The 22,164-nt window shown below is 36.5% G+C and overlaps 1 protein-coding gene across 1 annotated transcript; it reads right to left on the reverse strand.

Annotated features, from left to right (window-relative positions):
* Nucleotides 1-628: 628 nt before the first annotated feature.
* Nucleotides 629-21,114, reverse strand: LOC105045108 (kinesin-like protein KIN-12E). The gene is given in 35 exon segments (XM_073257584.1): nucleotides 629-939; nucleotides 941-1,072; nucleotides 1,149-1,259; nucleotides 1,338-1,449; nucleotides 1,763-1,821; nucleotides 1,894-1,968; nucleotides 2,052-2,150; nucleotides 5,976-6,218; nucleotides 6,293-6,367; nucleotides 6,470-6,557; nucleotides 6,655-6,818; nucleotides 7,571-7,678; nucleotides 7,764-9,950; nucleotides 12,177-14,294; nucleotides 14,421-14,477; nucleotides 14,558-14,624; nucleotides 15,778-15,857; nucleotides 16,673-16,726; nucleotides 16,822-16,891; nucleotides 17,034-17,269; nucleotides 17,486-17,590; nucleotides 17,677-17,841; nucleotides 17,923-17,988; nucleotides 18,099-18,162; nucleotides 18,262-18,320; nucleotides 18,421-18,508; nucleotides 18,832-18,906; nucleotides 18,988-19,148; nucleotides 19,258-19,350; nucleotides 19,432-19,545; nucleotides 19,617-19,736; nucleotides 19,810-19,893; nucleotides 19,976-20,131; nucleotides 20,537-20,649; nucleotides 20,652-21,114. Coding segments are annotated over 35 exon segments (7,965 nt in total). The 5' UTR covers nucleotides 20,968-21,114; the 3' UTR covers nucleotides 629-888.
* Between the last annotated feature and the right edge of the window lie 1,050 nt (nucleotides 21,115-22,164).

The following is a 22,164-nucleotide window of genomic DNA, read 5'->3' on the forward strand; positions in this document are numbered from 1 at the left end:
AAATAATTTGTTGATGAGTCTAGAGATAATGTTCAGTATCTAAATGGATGCACCATACAGGATTCCTTTTTCCTTGGCTTGATAACTCAGACCAGCTGGCCCATTACGTGGAAAGGACATCACCTACAAGAGCATGCCAGGTTAATCCTTCCCACTCCAATATTGCCCACCATTCCCCACTTAATAGTTAATACAGCAGCTCTGCTTGATTCAAATGCGGGGTCCATGATAAGATGGTTTGTGGCTAAGATCATATGCATCCAGGCCTAACACTCTACGCTGATAACCATTTAAGAATCTGTTGCATTTTTTAGCAGTCTAGCCTTGCTGGCAAGTAAAATACAGGATACGGACCACCTTTTTCCATCCATGTGATTAACTAATTGCATCGCTTAAACTCGCTCCGGGGACCTATTTCACTGATTTTGACATTTTCCATCAAACATGGGGACTAATAAGCCTCCTAAGTTACTTATTCTTTTATTTTAATCAAAATCATCTCGTTAATAAAATGTCATGGTTGATTATTGGAGAAAAGATATTCACAAAATAAAAGACTCGCTCTTTGCATGTTATTTGGTACCAATTGCCTTACACGAGCACAAAAAGCTCTTGCATTCTCTTCGTTTGGATAAAAAGATGCAGAATATAGGCATCAATTGTTTGAATTTTACCAAGCTGAAGACAGAAGGACATGGTATCTGATTTATGTAAAATGCACAAATTTGATTCGTACAAAAAATTATAGATAAATTTGTTATACTGAAATTATATAAACGGCCTTTCGTGTCGCTGCTGATCTAAGTTCATAAAAAATGAAAGGTAAGTCACGCGTGGACCGGCTTGTTTATTAGACTATAAACACAACTTTTTACAGTTCACAAAATCTCAGGACTTGATGGTCGCTAATCGTTGACCGATGAGCCTTTTTTGTTCACTGATATTGGTCAAATGGCATCCTGCTACTAGATTTGTGATAACGAGCAAGTTCCTTTCTTGCATGTGAGATAAGCTTGTCCGATTCAGCCAGCCTATTGCCAAGATCCTCCAAGCCAACATTCTGCGAACTCTCCTGTTGTAAAAACCAGCACTTGGCAGATTGGGAAAACATAAAACCAACTATAGAAACCCAGCTGTTAAAATCATACCTTGGTCTTTAATGGATGCCGTAGATGGTCTTGGATGCTCGATGATCCAACTAGTGACTTCACTGTTTTATCCATCTTTGCAATCTTTTGATGGAGATTGGCTTTATCCATCTGCAAATGCAAGCAGACAACATTAGAACTTGTTGGAAGGAAGGGGTTATAGATGACTTGCTGAACAAATATCTGCACCTTCAGCATCTCATTTTGTGCTGTAAGCAACTGATCTCGTTGCTGAAGCTGTTCAATCAACACCTGGTTTGCAAGTATGTCAGATTTTCTTTGATTAACTTCTTCGGCCAAACTGCAAATCAAAGTCCCTGAAATGCATTAGTTTTGAAGGAAAAAAAAGCATATATGGAATCATTACATAAAAGTTGACAAACACCATCGGCAACAAACATGGAAAAAATGGTGGATGGTTTTAGATTTGATTCACTAAAATCCTATGATAATTTTTCTAGTGGTCATGGTTTAATTTTATATAAGAACTCAGATAGATATATAAAAGCATCAGTCATCTCAAAGCCAGATAATATGAGAACACTGCAAGAAGATAATAAGAGTAGTTGTTTATTAAAAAGAGAAAAACAGAAGGAGAAAAAAAAGAGGTTCACCCGTCCCTCGCCTCAAGGAGATAATTAATTTGCTTCTTCAGATTCAGGATTTCCATATCCTAGTTTGACACAAAGAAAGGTTAAGAAAAGAGTGTTGAAGAGTAGAACAAATCATTTAGTTAAGCTTTTACCTTAGCTTTTGTTTCCTCAATTTGTTGCTGAGCAGTCATTAATAGTTTTTGCAGCTCCTCCTGGTCAATTAAGTTCTAGAATTCCAAAAAAAGAAATGTCTTTAATAATTAAAACCAAAAAAGGCTCAACAAACTTCTCAGTGTTTAAATTCACTTACAGCGTAGTTGGTCAAGTCTAACTTGACACCCAGTAAATCCCTAATTACATCATGAGTCATGCTATCTACTGCTGCTAGTCGTGCAGTTAACATACAAACCTGAACAAAATATAACATCACAGAATTCAACATGCTTATAACTGCACTCTTAGCAAAATAAAACATAGTGATTAGTGACAAGATAGCACCTAGATATAGGATGCTATTTCCAAAACTTTTACAGTATATAAGTTACAGGGTGGACAAGACATGACAAAGGGAATTGCTGGTCAAAAAGTATAGGTATTTAAATATCTAGAGAAAAGGTTCATGAGACGAGATCTGATGAACATATGGTCCCATAAACTGTTTCTCAAAGCAAACAAACAAACAAATTAATTAAAGAAGTAGGAAATATGAATGAATTTTTTATGAATCAAAAATTTGATCTTGGGTGCATCTAGTAAGGCCAATGAAAGTTACTGTAGGCAATTTTAATAGTTTCTTACGAACTTGTAAAAATGATAAGAGTTAATTACAAATTTGAAGGCACAAATCAAGCCAAATGAAACTAAATTAATGCACCTCATCCCATCCATATGCTGAGAGTCTGAGAATGTTTTATGCCCAACTCTCGAGCCCTTTGAATTGGTGCCAAATTTCAGGTAAAGGCAAACTTTCACCAAGAGAAGAACATGTAATATAATATAGAAGGGCAGTTGCCATGTAGCAAAAACTAAAATATTGATTATGCAGCTAAGCTTATATTGTAATGAATTGTTAGCTTTTTTTTTTTTTTTTTGAGCTATATGACTATACATACAAAATGAAAAGTAATGTATAGAAGGGCAGAATTAAAACACTGTAGAAGAGAAGCATTTTTAAAAGGATTTCTCCATGCATAAATTTTTGCTATTGAGGGTGGGCCTTGGTATAATGATAAGATTGCTCCATTGTCACCTAAATGTCATGGGTTTGAAATATGATAGCAGCCTCTCCGCACATGGGTTAAGGTTGTGTACATCTAATGCTTGATAGACCTTATGGTGGCAGGAGCTTGATGCCCTCTTTTACAAGTTTTTGTTGTCACTATGTAATTGGTAACTATAATGAAGTATGTGATGGCCCAGTCCGCTTGGACTAGCCCAAACTCACCCTTGGCCTAAAATATAGGCCAGGCATGTGCTCCTCACATGCTAGGCCAACAATTAGACTCCTAGTAGGATTCTTCTTTCCCTTCTCCAACAACTCAAGGTAGGAAGCGGGGACGCCGAACTCGAGCATAACCCAAGCGCTCCTCTATAAGAGATGCTCATCTCCCCTTCGAGATCCTCCACTACAGAGCACCGCCTCTTTTCCTCTCTTATGCCCACACATGTTACCGTGCCTTGTTATTGTGCCCATCAGATCGCAAGCACAAATCTCATTGAAAGCAAAGAATTGATGCCTTTCCATTGATTCCCTTTCTCTCTTGTCTATTCCAACTGAGAATTTGCTCGAAATTGACCAGGAAAGACTTTGTTTCCATCCTTATTTTCGAACGGTTCTTTGTTTTCCTCACTATTGATGTCGCCACCGGCCACTTGCAGCCAACAAATGATGCCAAGGCTGTGGCCTTCAATCACCACCATCAGCCAATCATGGGCTCTTTTACTTTCTCTAATTCTCAATCGAATCCAAAGACACTATTAGGCATTGTTTCACTTTGTTTCTTCACTGATAGCCACCTTCTGTCATCCATTGCCCATCCTAGAGGTGCAATTGAGTCGAGCCGAGTAGAGTCGAGTAGCTGAGAGCTCGAGCTCGACTCAACTCAAAATACACAGGTTCAAATCAATCGAGCCTTAATATTCCAAGCTCGAGCTCGGCTCAATGAAAAATAGGCAAAATTTGAGATCGACTTGACTCGACTCAAATATCAACCAAGCCATACTCAAGCTCGAAATCAAACCTTAGTTTACTAATAATATATATATATTAACATATATATTATAAAAAAATAATATTATTAAAAAATATATAAATTCGAGAAGACTTGAGAGCTTTCGAGCCAAGTGTCTTACTACTAGAGCTTGACTCGAAATATTATTCGAGCTACTCGAGTTTGATAATAACCGAATCGAGTCGAGCTTGGACTCGAGTAGTCCACAAGTGGCTTGACTCGTTTGCACTCCTAGGCCATTCATTACTACCCTTATCGCCAGTCCTTGGCCATTAAACACCACCACAACCACAAGGCCACCGCCTTCCTCCTTTTTCTCTTATTTTGAGAGGTTTTAAAGGGCTTTCCTTCTTTTCTCTCTACCTTCTTTCTCTCGTCTTCCTCACTCGCTTTCTCCATGGATCTATGAACCCCAGTGGAGGGTCTTGTACTTCTTTACTATGGATGCAGGTCGACCTCGATAAATGGGCCTAGGATCACTATGGTATCGGGCAACGTGTCAAATTCACAATCTCATATTTATCGAGCATCCTTGAAACCCACCATGACAATCCATATCATACAATCTTTACCTTGATTGAGTCTCTACTTCATGATCCAATGATTTAGTCACTTAGATTTGACCTTCCTTGAGCCATTGGACATCATCACCCAGCCAACCAGGCTCTTTTTCTCTTTCTTGAAATTTTACTACCATTGAAATTGTTGAATATGAATTAATTGGGCTTTAAATAGCTTTGAATAGGTTTGGTTGATTTGGTCAGTTGAATTTTAGGGTTCAAAGTGAAAGAGGTGAGTAACCCTTACACTCCTTACTAGTTTTTAAACTACTGGTTATTCTCAATTCTTGAGATTCTATAAAAATTATAAATAATGTTTGGCATGGATAATTCTATATTTTTCTTAAAATTAAGGATCGAGCATATGATATTATGAAAATCATATTTTATCATGAAAAGAATGGTTCCATGAATATTTTAATGTTAATGACTTGTTTATGAACCATGAACTTTTAATTATGAAAATTTGTATTTGTTATGAAATGAATGATTCCATGATTGTTTTACTATTAGTGACTTGTTTATGAATTATGAACTCTATAATGCCAGTCAATGCTTTTCAACTTATTTATATATGTTTTTCAACAAATTTAAATATTTTAAAGGGTTTTAGATAGCTGTATACGACCCCTAGAAATGAGAAAGATCGACATCCAAAACTAGTTCCATATGACCTAGCCAGCAAGTATAATGTTCAAATATGCTATAAATCAAGATACTTTATTGATTACAGCCCTGTCATGAGTATAAAGTGGTCTTAGTATTAATATCTATGAGTAATATTTTGAACCATGGTATGGCTAAATGACAAATGATTTATGATTTTATTTATGTTATACACTTAGAACCATGTTTATGAAATTGGCGTAATTTATGTATATATGAAAACATGTTTGGTTTTATGAATTGGCTTATTGTATTGTTACCATAAAATACTCTATTTTCAGTGAAAATCACTTATTGAGTTATGTAAAACTTATGCTTGATCCGATATGATAGTGAGAGGTTTGCTTACTTAGATGAATAAGGTCGCTAGGAGTGGGAAATGATCTAGGCTAGGAGTTTGTCCTAGAAACCTTGGAGGCTTTTGTAGTAGAATTTTAGTTATTTAGTGGAATATGGACTTGAAATTGCTGACTTTATGGATTTTTGAGGTTATGGTTTTTTGAACATTTGAATTTTGGATTTAGAAGCTTTGTATCATTGTATGTTCCTTTATCTAACGGATGGTAGGCTGACACTTTTTTTTAATATTTTATGTGAGATGGATTTTCATACAGATTTCTATAGCTGGCTTCATATCATTGTGGGCTATACTCCATGATAGCATGGCCGTGTCATGTTCCAGATTTGGGACATGACAAACTACATATAATGGTAACTATTAATGAGGAATTCTGACTTTCCAAAAAATAAAATATTTGGTAAGACCACAAATTTTACCTCTTTTTGCCTATTAGCTGCCAACGCTTCTAGTTCTTCTATTTGATGCCGAGCCACAGATAATTCTTGATCTTTCTCTAAGTTCATCTGCTGAACCAAACTTGATATGCATCGGAATGGTGAGCCAGAGCCCCTTGCCCTTACTGAATTTTTCTCCATTTTATTTGCTGCATGTGATTCAGAAGGATTGGAAGTTGATGCATCGGCTTTCACCTCAGAAAATGCACCCTCCAATGCTTTGAACTGCATGAAGAGAAATTAGCAAATCTATATATTGCAATAGCCACAAGGTTCTCTCTTGTATTTGTCTTTCATACCTTCTCTTGGTATAGTGATGATTGTGCTTCAGAGTGCAGGACCAGCTCTGAGACATGCTCTCTATATTGCTCGATCTTTATTTACAGCATATTTTAGAGCCACAAGAGGGAGAAAACAAGAGAGAATTGGATGAGGAACTAAAATATGACAAAACTAAAAGCATAGTATGGACGAACCTGTTTTTCTTTATATAATATTTCCATTTCAAGATCCTTTATGTGCTTTCTTGCTTCACAAAGTTCAATAATCCTATCATCTAGCCACCTGCATTTTGAATTCCTTTCAGCCTTTGATAACACAAAGCAAAAGACATTGCTTACCATCTTGTTTAATACAGAATTATGCAAGCAATATGCCTCACCTCGGTATTTCAGATGATCCTTCTCCAAGACTTGAATCCTCTGCAATCAAACTCTCAGCAGCATTTTCTACCATATGGATCCTGTCTGTAAGAACTTGGATTTCCTGCTCTAAATTATTCCTTATTAACTTATAGCTTTCTACCTCCTCCTTCATGTCATCCACCTGATAGTAGAAATGATGGGAACTCAACATAGATACAGACATATTTCTACATGGAATAGATACAAATAATGGATGTATGATTATGCAAACAAGCACTGACACACAAATGAAGATAATAAAGAAGAGCTCAAGAAGTGGGAAGAAAGGCTATGTGCCTTCAAATCCTATGACCAATCTAAAGACATAAAGCACTGGAGTAACCTGTGAAACTCTTCGTGGAAGAAAAATGCAAAAAATTGATTGCATAATACTATTTGCATATTTTTTTCTTCCTCACTACAACTAAAAATATAATAAACTTAACTTCCTCCACAGACCAGAAAAGAATCATCCTTTCTTCAAAGGCATGTCAAGTCATAAATAAGCCTCAAGGCTTGGACAACAATTATCTTACGATAATAGTCACCTGGAAATCCACTTACAGAGATAACGCCCATTATGTGCCCGATCAAAGGTAGCAAATGTCAATTTTCACAGTATAGAAATTGTCTTATACATGGTATGGGGATCTGATGTAAAAGTATTAATTTAACCAAAGGAACAATAGAAAGATCAAATGTTGGTCATTTTCCCTGTTTCACAGTGGCTGCTGTAAGAGGATAACAGCTTATATGAAAGCCACTGATTACATATTTATTGCATGTGCATGCATACGACATAAAGGTGTCCTACTAAGCCATCTGAAACAGCTCTCATAACATCAGAATGGCTGTTCTTTTAAACCATGTCAAGCTATAAAATGCAGAACTTACCTTCCTCTCCAGTACATTTATGGTACCTTCAAGCTCCTGAATGCAATGTTCAAGAATTTTAACCTCCTCTTCCTTCTCTTCTGCAAATATTTTACTCGACTCTGCAACCTGAAATAGTCAACCCAAATTCAATTATAGAACAACTGTAACTTTTAAAATAAGTGAATGAAGGTAGCCTACATTAATTACTTACCTGATGAGCTTCAACAGCAATGGCTTCTTTTTCATCAACTAAAGTCATTGCCATGTCAAGTTTATCATTCAAGTACACTATTTCTGCCTGGAAATGATTTCTCTCATTACTGACCCTTGTCAAGTTATCCAAGATTCCCTCAACAGAAGAATTATTTGAAAGAATTTGCCTCTCTAAACCATCTATAACCGTTCTTTTCTCTTCCAACAGCTCCTCTGTTTGAGTATTTCTAATATGTTCATCTTCAAGCAGGAGCCTTAATTCAGTATTTTCATTTGTAAGCATGACACATAATTTTTGGGCTTGCTCCAATTCAGATTTTGAACTGGATAGTGCAGCTTCACTTTCAGCCAACTGAGCTTCTAGCTTGCCTTGTCTCGACAAGATATTATTAACCTGGGCAGTTTTTATGGCAAGTTCATTTTGAACATTGGACAAAGTGGTAACCATCTCTGTACTTTCATCTTTCATGTCCTTAACATTGGAGGATGACTCTTGCAACAATCTAAGATCAAAAAGTAGCCCTCTTATAATGTTGTCTTTCCGAGCAGATTCCCTCTTCAGAGACAAAGCATCTGTTACTACATCTTTTACCTCATTTGAGCCTATATGCAAAAGCATGTACATTTTCTCTTCAATGCTGCATATGTTTTGAAACATTTTGCCAAGAAAAGAGTCAGTCGATTTGTTTAAAGCATGGAAATGCAGCCTAGGATGAACCAGACCAACTATATAACATAAATTGTTCCTTAGCTCATTCAGTGTCTGTATTAATTGATTGCCAAATTCAGTTTTTGCTTGTAAATAATGGAACCTCCCTGTTTCTTCTTTCTCCCCGTACATGAGCTTAACATTATGTTTGTTCACTGAACTTTTTTGCACATTGTTGTACTGACAAAGAGACAATTCTCCATCATTTTCTAAGTCCAAGTGAGAAGCAATCAACTGAGCACATTGATGCTTAAGATGCCCAATGTCAACAAGAAGAACTTTTATATCTGTTTGTGCCCCACTGATCCTGTCATCATGGATGTCGTTCTCACATTTCAGGATGCCCATCTTATCATCTTGAAATATGCTGGATTTCAGCTCAAAATCCTTATGAATCTCAAAGCAAGAAGCACCTGAAGATACCAACGTGTCGGTTTTCCCTGTTTCCCCTGCAACAGTAAGCAATTCAGTTTTTCCTTTTCTGATAGGAAAATTTGCACATATAGGAGCTTCCCCACACAAGGTCAACTCCTGAACAAAATTATCCAAATAGTCAGCCATTTTTGCAATCATCCCTTTTACTAATTCTGTATCATGGGTCAAGTCCAAATGATTTCTCTGCAACTTTGCAGCTCTGTCCTTTGTACCTTTTTGGTCTGATGATAGTTTTGTTGTTTCGTCATCCACAGTATGCATATTACCAATAGGTCCAACAACCAAATCTTCAACTGTTTGAAATTCATTCTGAACCCCCTCGGTGTTTCTCAAACCAAAGAAGTTCAGTTTACAGTCATTCCGAGCAACCATGTCTGCTAACCCTTTAGTTATCAAGGTATCTATTGGGACATCCATGCGATTGTTATCCACATTCTCAGGTACTGAATAAGACCCCAATTGGCTGTATTCAAGAGAAGCTACATTTAAATGCTTGTTTTGCTCAGAAAAGGCTCCGATGTGACACTGACACAGAACAAGCAATGAAAAACCTTTCTCCATTATTTCTGATATTGTTTCTTCAAGCCATGATCTTGAGGTGCCAATCCATTGTAGCAGCTCATGCCCAAAGGAAAACATGTCAGAACAAATAACATTTACTTCCTCTAATGTGATCCTCCGCATTTCCACAAAAGATTCACTAAGTGAGATTGCAATGCCTAATATTTCTGCTATAGTAGAATGAACCTGCTTTTCTAAATTTTGATTTTGGTTATCCACAGAAAAGTTTAAGGCCTCTAGTCGGTGTAGTTCTTCGACCAATGTAGTTCTGTCTGCCAGCAACTCTTGGCTTGCCTGTTTCCACCGATCCCTTTCACATTTTGCATCTTCATTTGCTTTAAGCAATGCCTGTAGCACGAGCTCAGCCTCTTCCATGGTTTCTTGAGCTTTTTCAAACTTCTGAAGAAAACCAGTTGCCTGCTTTGTTTCCTTTTCTGCATCTTGCCATGCATGACTCATCTTAAGCCTTAACTTCTGAAACTTGAAAGCAATGGAATATTAGAACTTTTATTTGATTATCAATAATCACATATTAGAATTACGTGTTATTCTTGTAATGTGCTACCATTTAGTGTTTCTTCACTTGCTATCGTTGGAGTTTCTATTCCCAAGATTTACAAAAGCACAAGCTCCAGTACTGAAAGCAATAGTTAGGTCATTGAAATGTTTTATGTCATTCACCTTTATTTTTTTTCACTTGATATTACAAGCTGTCTGTGCTGTGAAGTTATGTAAATATACCTACAAACATGCAACCATCTATACACGCATGTGGATTTTTTTTTTGTTCTATTATACATTCATAAATTTTACAGAGTTCGGTAACAATTGTTGTTGTTGCTGTCCAACATTATGCTTATTCCAATGTAAACCATATCAAAGTTTCTCATTTTTTCCAAATCTCTCTATCACTCTTGTGTAAGTTTGCTGGTATCACTTTATACCAAGGTAACATTAGCTGGTATCATATCATGCCGTACAACACATACCATGCTGAGAGGTTCCTAAACCTTAAATGTATGTGTTGTATGCATACCTGTACTGCTTGGTTTATTACTACCTTATCCTCGTAACCGGTGACATTGTTGGAGGAATCAAGCAGTCTGTAGATAGAAGGGCCCCTTAAGGCACCAAGCTGTACCAGTTTGGGTCTTTTTGGATAGCCGGATAAACCATCTGTCCATATCACTAACATAGATGCATTTTTCTCTTTAAGTTGGGAAAGGGAGGGAAAAGTTGCAGGTGTTGGGGAAAGTCCACTTTCCCTTAATCCTTGGTACTTAGGGATAAAGAAATCCACAAGAAATGTGATTCCAGCTATTTTAAAAATCAGGCTTGTAGGTTCAACAAACTCCTCCTCAGATTTCTCCTCTCCATTATCACCTTAAACATCAAATTTCACACTTTTATTAAGGTATTCCCAGATCCATAATACCAATGTATAGATAGGCACTTGGTGAAGCAGAAAATGCTTATAAGTGAATGAATATATTGCCCAATAATAGAACTTAGTGAGCATCAATAAAAGCATATCCTGATCCTCAAACTATATAATCCTCCTCCATGAAATTAATTAATAATGCCTAACAATGGTGTAACACAAATCCGATGAATGAAACTAAAGTATCTTCCATTAACATAGTGCCAGGGAAACTATGATAGTTCGGCTACAATGCATTATCTACTAAGAAGTCTAGCTAATAATTAAAAATATGATCTCTGAAAAAGAATTAAAGCATTGGAGTTTATACTTTGTACTTGACTATTATATATCATAGTCATTACATAAGTACTAAAAACTACAGAATATATGAACATGCATTTAATTTTGTTCAATTAAAAATTTGTCTAGTTCAATGAGTATAACCCTGCTCTGGTCCCAAGGCATCAATTATATAAAATTTGTCGTACATGATCCATCCAGGTCATTCAGTTACCTAATCATAAGCCTAAAACATATTCAAGCTACTTGCTCGTCGAAGGACCCATGCAATACTTGGATTCCATAGCATCTAACCATGAAGTTTGCACCACATTTCAGCTTTAGTTGACATATAGATGCTTCTTAAGGGAACCTACACGTCCACTTCAAATCTATGCCATACACAGATCTGACATTCATCAACATTTTTTCCTCCCAGGATCTATACCACAACTAAGTTCTTGTAAGTGTAAACTTATGTCTGTAGTTTGAACCATCTTCAGGGTATAGATACATATGCATGTCCCAAGCAGTTTCATACAACATCTTGGTTCTTCAGTATATGAGACGTATATGGGTACTGCATTTTGGTTCTTAATGATACTGAACATCCATATAGTAAACAACCTTTGGATCCATGTTTACATGTTCTTGAACGAATTCATACCAAATTTAAGTTGTAAAGGCCTTTTGACTGTACTACATCACCATATTGCTAGAGAACTATAAGGGCATCGTTCAAGTAAAGGCTACAGCTAGATTGTTTCTGTAGTTAACATCAAACTATTATGACTACAATCTTTTTTGATGATTGTAATCATGCCATCTTGAAAGAAACTGCAATAAAAGGACAGCAGATTACTACTGCCTACACTCCCTGCATCAAATGATAATTTATGTGAATCAACAAGGAAGTGAACATGATATGTTGATGTGCAACTGTTGTAAAACATTATAATTGAAAACAAACAAACATGCACACTCACACAAATGAAATAAGTTACCTCTTTATTTCTACAATGATCTACATCAACTTCCTCTATCCTTTCCTCCAGATTTTGCAGCATGTGGCTCAGTTGCGATATGGCAATCTGATCTGATGGATATTTGGGAATAACATCTAAAACCATATTGTCTGCCCCAGCATGAGGTGGCTCATTTGAATGGATTCCTGGTGCCAAACAGTTAGCAGCATCTTTGTCATGAAAAAGCATGCCCAACTGAAAGTGAATTTCAACTAAGGCATTCATGGCTATCTCCACATCTTCCATAAGATTAGGAATCAGTTTGTCTCCATCCTTATGTATGGACAATGTCTTACTCGCATTGAATAGTAAGAGGAAACCAGATTTTATGCCACTCAAAGATTTGTTGATCTTGGCCAGGCCATCCACTATAATCTGCATTGCGGTGGACTTAATATCAGCATGAGCTCCAAATTTTGGATACTCAATCATTATTGAAGGAAGAGTCATTCTTTGTACTTTCAACTCCCTGATCCTATCATTAATTTCATGAACATCATTTATTGAGTCATGAAACAACATCTTGATGGCAGAATAAGTACTGTTGACATCAGATATTATGGCAGCAATATGTCTTTCAGTATCAGCATACGAAGTATGCAGGACTTTGTTAATATCTACAAACCTTTGGACTGCCATCCCAACTTGAACCCTGAGTTCTTCCAATGCACATGAATTTTCTTCAGCATTAGCTTCCTGAGCTTTAAGACTTGGGTCTTCAACTGAAAGAGGAGATTTCTCATTTTGGATTCTATTTTTAATATTGTCTCTCTGGGCATCCATAGAAAGTATATGAATTTCAGATTTAGTAGTATCAGAGCCTTCAGCCTGATTTATGCTCTCTACCTGAGAGTTTTCATCAAGAAGCATGTTAATTCCAGATTTGGTTATTTGCACATCTAAAGATTCTGAATCATTCATGGCAAACAACTTTTTAGTAACTAGAAATGCAGCATCAGCACTTTTTCTTGCTTCTACAATATGATTTTCCTTGCATTTCACAGCATTTTCTAGTTCCTCAATTTTTAATGCTTGTTCATCCAACAATTTTCTTAAATGGATTAGTTCTTTTGCATTCTCATCATGCTCAATCTGCTGGACTTCAGTTATAGCAAGAGTTGCTCCTCTTAGTGAGTCCAGCTTCGACTTCATTTCCAGTTCCATTTGTTGTGCATCATTTACCCTCTTTTGCAGGTCAGCAATTAATTTTTCCTTCTCAACAAAGACCTTTATAGCTCTTTCCACTTGTTCATTAATCCATGCATTTCCTTGAGGAAATGAATTGACAATGCTTTCGATGTACTGAGATGCATCTTCCAGTGATTTGCAACCATCCAGAAGGAATTCTGTCAAGTCAATAAGTGCTTTCTCCCATTCATCAGACAATGCACTGGTTTCTGCATCTCTAGCAGCCACAAGATTTGAGAGTTTCACATTTTCTTGCATCAGAATATGTACTTGATTGTTAAGTTCTTCATTTCTGGTTCTCAAGAGTTCATAGTTTGCTACTGAAGATAGGTCATAGGTATTCCTTGAAAGCACATCTTGCTGAAGGGCAGCAATCTCTTCTTGCAAGGCAAGAATAGTTTTTGCTGTCTCCACCTCAACCTGCTCCTGGACCTGTTCTATCTCTTGTTGCCATGTTGATATCTGTTCATCCTTGTGTTGCTTATCCATGATTTTGGCCTCAACATCTTTAACCACATTTTCTGAGGTTGCAATGAAAGCTAATTTTTGAGTGTCTTCTGGTATTTGGACTTCGTCTGCATGGCAAGCCTTAAATACAATTCCAAGCTTTTCTGACAATTGCATACCATAATTGTGATGTTTCTTAAGACATGTCTCATCATGTACCTGGCTCTGTAAGAGTTCCAAGAACCTGTCATTCTCCTGCTTCAGTGTATCAAGCTGTGCAGTCAGTTGAATTTGTTGCGATTCCATAATTCTAATCAAAACCCTGGCATCCTTCAACTCCTTTTCAACGTCTCCAAACTGCGAAGGTACATCCATCATTCCATCAGCCAGGCTTATATGTGGAAACTTGTCAGCATGATTGTAAAATGCAGTCCAAGCTTCAGACTCCCCTTTAGCTAATGTCTGCTCCATCAATAAAAGTCAGTTTGGAAAACTATAATTTCAAATTATTTTGACCATGCAAGGGCAGCCCAACAGATGCACTATTAAATTATAGTTGGAAGCCTTGAAACAGATTTGTTAACTTACCGCTGTTTGTTTATGTAATTCTTTGTTCCTATCATTAACAGTAAACTCATCTCCAACCTGAAGAGTAGCCATACAAATCATTGCATCGAAGAAACCATACTCTCAATGAAAAATCTAATAGGTAATATGATTCTTACAGTGACAACTGCAGTTTGCTCGAAGTCCAAACATTGTTTAAGTTGACAACGCAAATCGTAAATTTCCCTGTTGGCATAGAACATCAACAATAGTCAATAGAACTTTGCCCACTCAAGAATTGGAGCCAAAGCGCTACACAGAGATGCCATTCACCTTTTATATCTTTTAGGGTTGTAAAAGTTTCTTAAATAAATTATCTATGATGATTTTTACAATGATTATGAGGCCCAATGAGTTACCATATCCAAAATGTATAACCTGTCAGCCTCCATTTGCTGGTCAGATCTCAACGTTTCACTCCAAACATCAGTGAAATAAACCTTGTCCACGCAAAGCAAGCATGAACAAGTCGCACTAGAGCACCCATCCACACAAAAAATAATTTGACCTAAAAACGATAATTGCTGTGTTAATTTGGAGATATTTGGAGCTCATAGTGCTTCTTGTAAGCTGTTATACAAACCTTCATTTGCAGGAAGTATCAATGTACAATGAAGGCCCACTTAACAACTCAGTTTCAACCAAAGATGCAATACCAATAAATGTCAACTTTAGCATTGAGTTGTTTGCCAGGAAATTTAGATTTTGTTTCCATGAAAAAGGAATATTAGTTTATGCTGTTTGTGACAGTTCAATCTACAGCACCAAATTTACATCAACAACAAAAGCTGCAAGTGTCTCATGATGTACTGAAGAGTAGATATAAACTTGCAATATAACTGAAACTTGATAGCTTCCTTCGGCCTCCAATATGTGCAAATTCATAATTACTTTCTAACGCTAGAAGCTATTGATGTTAGGTCATTTTGGCTTTTCATAGAACTATATTTGTATTTTCCCCACAGTTTACTAACATAAGCTTCTCCATATGATTCAGAAATAATTGACGTCCTGTTGGCAAGCCTATCTAGGAAATAAAACCTATTATGTATCTAAGATGAGTGATGGAATGAGAATCATTCAAAATGTCAACAACAATGGAGGAAGAATACAAAGCATCTGCAATCTAAGAACAGTGCAATTTGTCTGAAAATCAAACAATGAATGAGACTGATTTTTTTGAGCAAAGAATTAGATGTTGATAGCTACCTAATTTAGGCTCATAACTTTATTCATCTACTTGTTAAATATTTTATTCTGGGCACATAAAAGCATTGTCACTGCATGATGAGAGTTTGAGACATATGCCAAATTTGGATGATGGGCAATGAGAGCCTACCAAGTTAGTCTAGCATTGTCTGCTAGGCAAGCATCCAATTGTCTCTTGCAGGTGTCTAACTCCTTTGAGGCATCATCCCCCTGAAGATTAAAAAGAAAAATGTACCAAATAAATGCAATAAATGTCAAAAACAAAGTATGAACAAAATTAAGAGGTAACGAGAACTATTATTCTGCTCAACCACTGTCAAGCTAACAAATGGAAAAACAGGTTTGACCACAATCGTTGAAGTTTCCAGTTCTGCTTAGGGCCCACCCACCTATGCAGCCTCTATATGGAAGCCAACCTCCTACCTGGCATTTGAGTGGCCCACCTTGGCCTAGGTAGACCACAGGGTGTGGTGTTAGACTATATTTTGCGGTGCATCAGAGTACTAAGTACATTACGCAGTATACCTATACTCCTATTTCCAGTTGGTGCTCAAAATATTGGCAAGTGATAAGTTCACAAAATCTTTAAAGTTCTTTATTCTTTGCATTTGATGTTTTATAATTTGCTAGAGTTGTTGTAGAAACTCATTTCAATTTCTTGTCATGTTTTTTCAAATAATCAAGCTCAAAAACTCCATAATTTGCACAAAAAATCAATAGTGCATTGATTAACATGTCATGCTAAAACAAAATAGGACCTCAAAAAAATATAAAAGCTTTTTCTACTAAATCTTGTTGTCCATAATTTCTTCTAGCTTATTTCCAACTTTCTAGTCATTATGAATCTTGATTAGCAATGCATAAAATCTTTCTAGGCTTCCTCTTAATTAATGTTAATCACTTTATTATATCCTCTTATGTTACCCCGATTAATAGCAAAACATAATGTCGCAGATGACATGATATGCATGTATTAACTAAAGCCAATGTCAACATAATATATTTACATAGGAAAATATTCTAACCTGAGTTGCCCCTCTAGTAACTGGTGTGAACTTTCCCTCGAGAACTTTTAAGAGCTATGCACATTTATAGCAAATTTTAGCATGCTGCTAAATAGATTGATGAAAAACAACCATAGCGAATTGGAATATTAAAGGGGAATAGGATAGACCTGGTTGCGCAAATGAGAAACCTCTGCTAACAACAATTCTCGTTCTCCTTGGTGGTAGAAGTTTTGAAACCTGAATTTGAATCAGAACAATCAAGCAAAGGGTCATTTGCTCAAATAACCAATTCAAAAGGAAGAAAGAGCATCATTCCAGGAGTCTAATCCAGTAAGAAAAACATAGATAACTCTCTTAATAAAATTATGTTAATAGTTACATTCTAAGTTGCTCGACCAGTCTCATATTTTCCAAGGCAAATTGAGTCAAATTGGGGTTGCTTTCCATTCTTTCTTGTAGCAGCTGAATCTCTGCAGATAGTGCTGCATTTTCCCCCATGAGATACCCATCAGAAGTCACAACATCATCTGCAAGCATTTCCAATCTTCTAAGTTTTTCCTCTCGGAGTCTTAGCATCACTTTAGTCCGCTGAGCATCATCTTCCCTCTGATGCACCTATAAGATAAGCAGCACTGGAAATGAATCATGGACATATTATTATCACTGTGAAAGAAGAAGTCTAATGTGCTGGTGTTGGCAGTGGTGCAAAGAATTCAAAATTCTGTAAAGCTTATAAATGTGTCATTTATCACCTAGAATAGAACTTAAACATGTCAATCAATAAACTTTTCCAGCAAATGAACAGTATGCCTCATGAAAAGTGACAGATACCAAACAATTCATGTGCTTAATTTCAGCTTCTAGCCTCCTGACTTCATCCTCTACCGTTTTCTCCCTCCTGAGGGCACCAGTTAAAGCAGTTTCCAGATGTTTAATCTGATCCATTGTTGACTTGCAGTCAGTAATCAATGTAAAATCTCTTTAGATAGCATCGAAAGGTTATGTGAAGGATGGCAGGATACCTTCTGGTTTAGATGACCTAGATCACTGAAAGCATTAGGGTTTCCTCCCCCTAATGAATCAAAATCATCAAAAAGACCACCTGAATTACCCAGCTCAAGACCAGGGGAGGGATAATTTAGAGATCTTGTAACACTCTGATGCTTGATGAGGAAGTTCAGCTGATCCTGTTTATACAGGCAGTCCACATGCTTGGCTTCAATGAAGCACATCTAAAAGGAGAATTACTTCTGGATACAGATTTTTACCTTTAATGTTTGTATTTGCCTTTGCAATGCCATTACATCCCCTGAAGCATCTTCATTCACTTTTGCCTAGTCATGGAAGGAGAACGAACCATTAAACTCAGAAAAAAAGAAAATTTTCTTGTTACTTCCTCAATTTTGGGTAATTATATGCATTAGGGCACACAACAACTAATTACATTGTTTTGAATCAGTTTGGCACGCTGAGCAAACTTCAGAGTGCTTAATGTCTCACTTGCAGAACTGCATCAAAACAAAAATAAATCAGATATATATTATCCATATTGTGTAGATTCTAACTCAATGAAACAAAATGAAAAAATTGAAGGATAGAATAAGCACCAGATAGATGGGCTGACATTTGCTATAATTGTTGTTTTAGAATTTCCACCTAAAGAATCCTGCAGTTAGGATGATGATATAAGCCCTGATTTGTACTCATGCCATCTAACAGAGGCAAGGGGTAGGAGAACTCATTATCTAGTAGTTGGAAGGTATAACCTGAAGGAGAAATGTGAGCCTTGAATCTCTGTATGGCACATGACGGCTTTTACCATTGGCAATATCTACTAGTGTCATGATAACTAGACTGAAAGCAAAAAAACATATTTATTAAGAATGCATGTTGGAGATAATACCCTTATTCCACCTATGTATAAAAAGTCTGTACAGAATGACTTGAGAATATTGACTATAATCAATCAAATTGTGGGTTCCCTTGCATGATGTTACCAGCCTTAAACATATACAATCACATGAAACACAAGTTAGTGAAGACATTAAAGAATGATAATGTAAAAGGAGCTAGAAAGTACACAGTGATAACACCAGAAGGTTGAAGAAGTTGGCATCTATTATTCATATAAGCAAATGGTAACATGAACGTTTAATCAACTATTTCATTATAATTACCCAAGAGTTGATAAAGATCTGTTGATATTTGCTGCCTCTTTCAATCGCTCTCCTTCTGCACCAGAGCTTTTCTGCCTAGATCCAAGTATTTAATTCAATTACTGATATAAATGAGTAAATAAAAAAAATGTTTTGATCTCAGAATATTAGTCTTACCTCTCTGAACCAGCAAGATCCACCAAATTCAACCTTCCAAAACGGAGGTGTGTCATGGAGTCTTTCTCCCATCGGCTCTCAATAACACAGGTAAGGACACTATGTGACCGACTGCTTTCAAGGTTCATGTGGGTTGCTGCCATTTTTCGGTTTGCAGCACCCTATAGAGATATTGTAGCACACAAGTACCCAGAATAACATTTCTTATCATCTTATAAGAAGTATTAGGCATTCTAAAGGGGCAGAAGGTATAGTGGCGCTGTTTGTTACCTGTATTAGAAGCTCAAGTACATCTTTTACGGATGATACTTCAAATTCCTTTAGGTTTTCAACATATACACCCTTCTTCAAGTCTTCTCTTAGCTATAGTAAAAAATCTTATTATCATCTGCCTTTTAGAAATGAATATAGATGATAAGAGCATTTAATATTTTGGTAACACACCTGCAGATTAGTTGAAGAAGGCTCCAGGAGATCTGTTATCTGCTCATTATAGATCTCAAGGAAAGAACACTTACAGCTATACTTCAGCTGCTCACCACTTCGATTATTTTCTTCCTGTTTCCAGACAAAGACCTGATAAGAGGAACCCTACAAGTTGAGAGGTATTAGTATTCTAAGTACCTCACCTCCCTTATCCTTGAAAATAAATATTCAAAAATGCGAGGTGTCATTCCACAATCTTCACAGAGGATGTTATCCATCTCTCGAATCTCTCCCATCATGGTGTGTGTCTTTCCACTACCAGTCTGCAAAAAATCCAAAAATTCTATATTAGTCAGTAGTTAGTTTAGCTTACACCAATATGTTGAGAAAACGTACCTGGCCATATGCAAACATGCAGCTATTGTAGCCAGACATGCAATTTTCCACCATTGGCAGACCAACAACTTCGAAAAGTTTCTCCTGTTCAAAAAGTGGAAGACCATCAAGACATACCCACAAGGTAACTCGCAAGATTTTATAAATGTTCTCTATGGTTGCAAACCTGAGATATGGTCTCACATGCTATGTGATCGAAAGTAAACCTGGTTTCAGGATGACCTGCCCATACTAATGTCTGTGAGCTCTCCTGGACCAAGCATCTCTTATAACCTTGCAAGGCACTCTCCGTTCCACTAATTGGCCGGATTCGTATCAGGACCTATACCAAACAACTTTGGCATCATATTATTGCATCGGCAAGTTGTTAGTTGTTTGTTTTAGAATGGAATTACAGATAAAGCCAGAAGTAGCAATCAATTGAAAAGGAATCTTTTGACACCCTTCACCAAAAACACCTCTTAGGTATTACCAAACCCAAAAGAATTATAGATCTCAATAAGCAAAACTGACAAAAGCTAGAAATTTATCAAACAATAATTGGACAAAACAAACAAAGGCTTCAAAATAGAGCATGAAGTAAAAAACTAAGTTTGCAAAAGTAGCCACAGTAATTGACAAAATTATTACAAAACGCATGGAAATGCATAAAGATTCCACCTTGTCAGGGGTAATATAAAAATGAACGCCAAAACATATCTTCTGGAGTAGCAGAGAGGTGTCTGACCTGCACATTGTGATCCTTCCAAAAGGATGGATCTTCATTGAGCTCAAAATGCGGAACGTCAACCGGCACCAAATGTTTCATCTCGGGTATCCCCGTCGAAACCCTAGACAGAAACCCCTCTCTCTCCCCGCCAGCTGATGACCAGCATTATTAGCTCCCGAGCTCCCAATTCCACTACAAACCCTAGACAGGCCCCTAGCCGGGGTACTTGGAGCCGATCTAGGTGTCGCGCCGGAAACCTTGATAGGAAAATCGGCGAGACGCAGCTCGCTTGATGGCCCTTCCCTGGGGTTCTGGAACAGATCTTGGATGGAGATCAAAGGGGATCGGGGAGGTGGCAGGTGAACGGGATCCGCGGGGTTTCCGTGCTCGTTCTCGTTCCCTTCCGCAGGTCTGGTTCTGGAGCCGCTCCGCCTCGAGGAGAAGGACATGGCGATGAAGGAGAAGCTCAAGATTGAGAAGAGGAAGAGAGCCGAAGAAACCCTACAAAACGGGATGGTTTTGGGAGATGGAGGGATTCGGTCCGAGGTGGGAGTCCGCCATGGGTTAAAGAGGTAGCTGCTGAGTTCTTGATTTTATGGTCGGTAGAGAGTGGAGAGGGAGGTGGAGAACGGGAGGTCGCGCGTGTAGACTGTAGGGAGATTCCGCTCGATTTCAAATTTGAAGCAGAAGCGAGGGCAGCGCCGGTACGCTCTTTTTCTTTTATGAACACATCCTACCGAGTACTCTCATGGGAGAAAGGGAGAGACTTACAAACCACTGGAGTATATTTATCAACTTTTATCTGTTGAGGATAATAAACAAGGACTTATTTGGTTGATGAGAAGTGGAGGGAGAGGTAAAAAAAAAAAAATATTTTTTAGTTGATTGAAGTTTCAAGGGGAGAGAGAGTAAAAAAAAATATTTTTTATAGAAAATCACTTCTCATATTTCATGAGAAGTGAAAATTCATAGAAAAAATGGGTTTAGGCATTTTCCGTGACATGAAAAATCATGATATTTTTTTTCTAAAATATCTTTTTAAGATTCATAATTAAAATTTAAAAAAATATCAATAGATGGTTAGGATGAAATACCGAATAGTAATATAATCTAATATTAATATTATCTTAATATTCATATAAATATAATATTAATATTTATTATATTTTAATATTATTTTAATATTTATATTAATATAATATTTTTATTAATACTAATATAATATTTATACTAATATAATATCATATTTATATCTATATTAATAAATTTATTATATTAAAATATTCATATTATGTTAATATAATATTAATATATTGGTATTATATTAATACAATAAATTATTATGATCCAATATTATATTATAATATATTAATATTATATTTATATTAATATAAATATAATATTTATATTTATATAAAGTTTATGAGTAAAAATGTATGATTTTATATCTACTAAAGGTATAATAGGTATTTTATGCAGTTTTTGTAGGAAAATAGGTATTCATCCAAATATAATCTACTTTATAATAAGTCATCTTCTAATGGTCAACCAAATATATCAAAATTTTATTCCCAGAAAGTAACTTTCTGGGAAGTTATTTTCAAGAAAATTACTTTCTGAGAAGAAAAATTCTTCCCGCGAACCAA

Source organism: Elaeis guineensis, chromosome 5 (assembly GCF_000442705.2).
Source record: "Elaeis guineensis isolate ETL-2024a chromosome 5, EG11, whole genome shotgun sequence".
NCBI lineage: Eukaryota > Viridiplantae > Streptophyta > Magnoliopsida > Arecales > Arecaceae > Elaeis > Elaeis guineensis.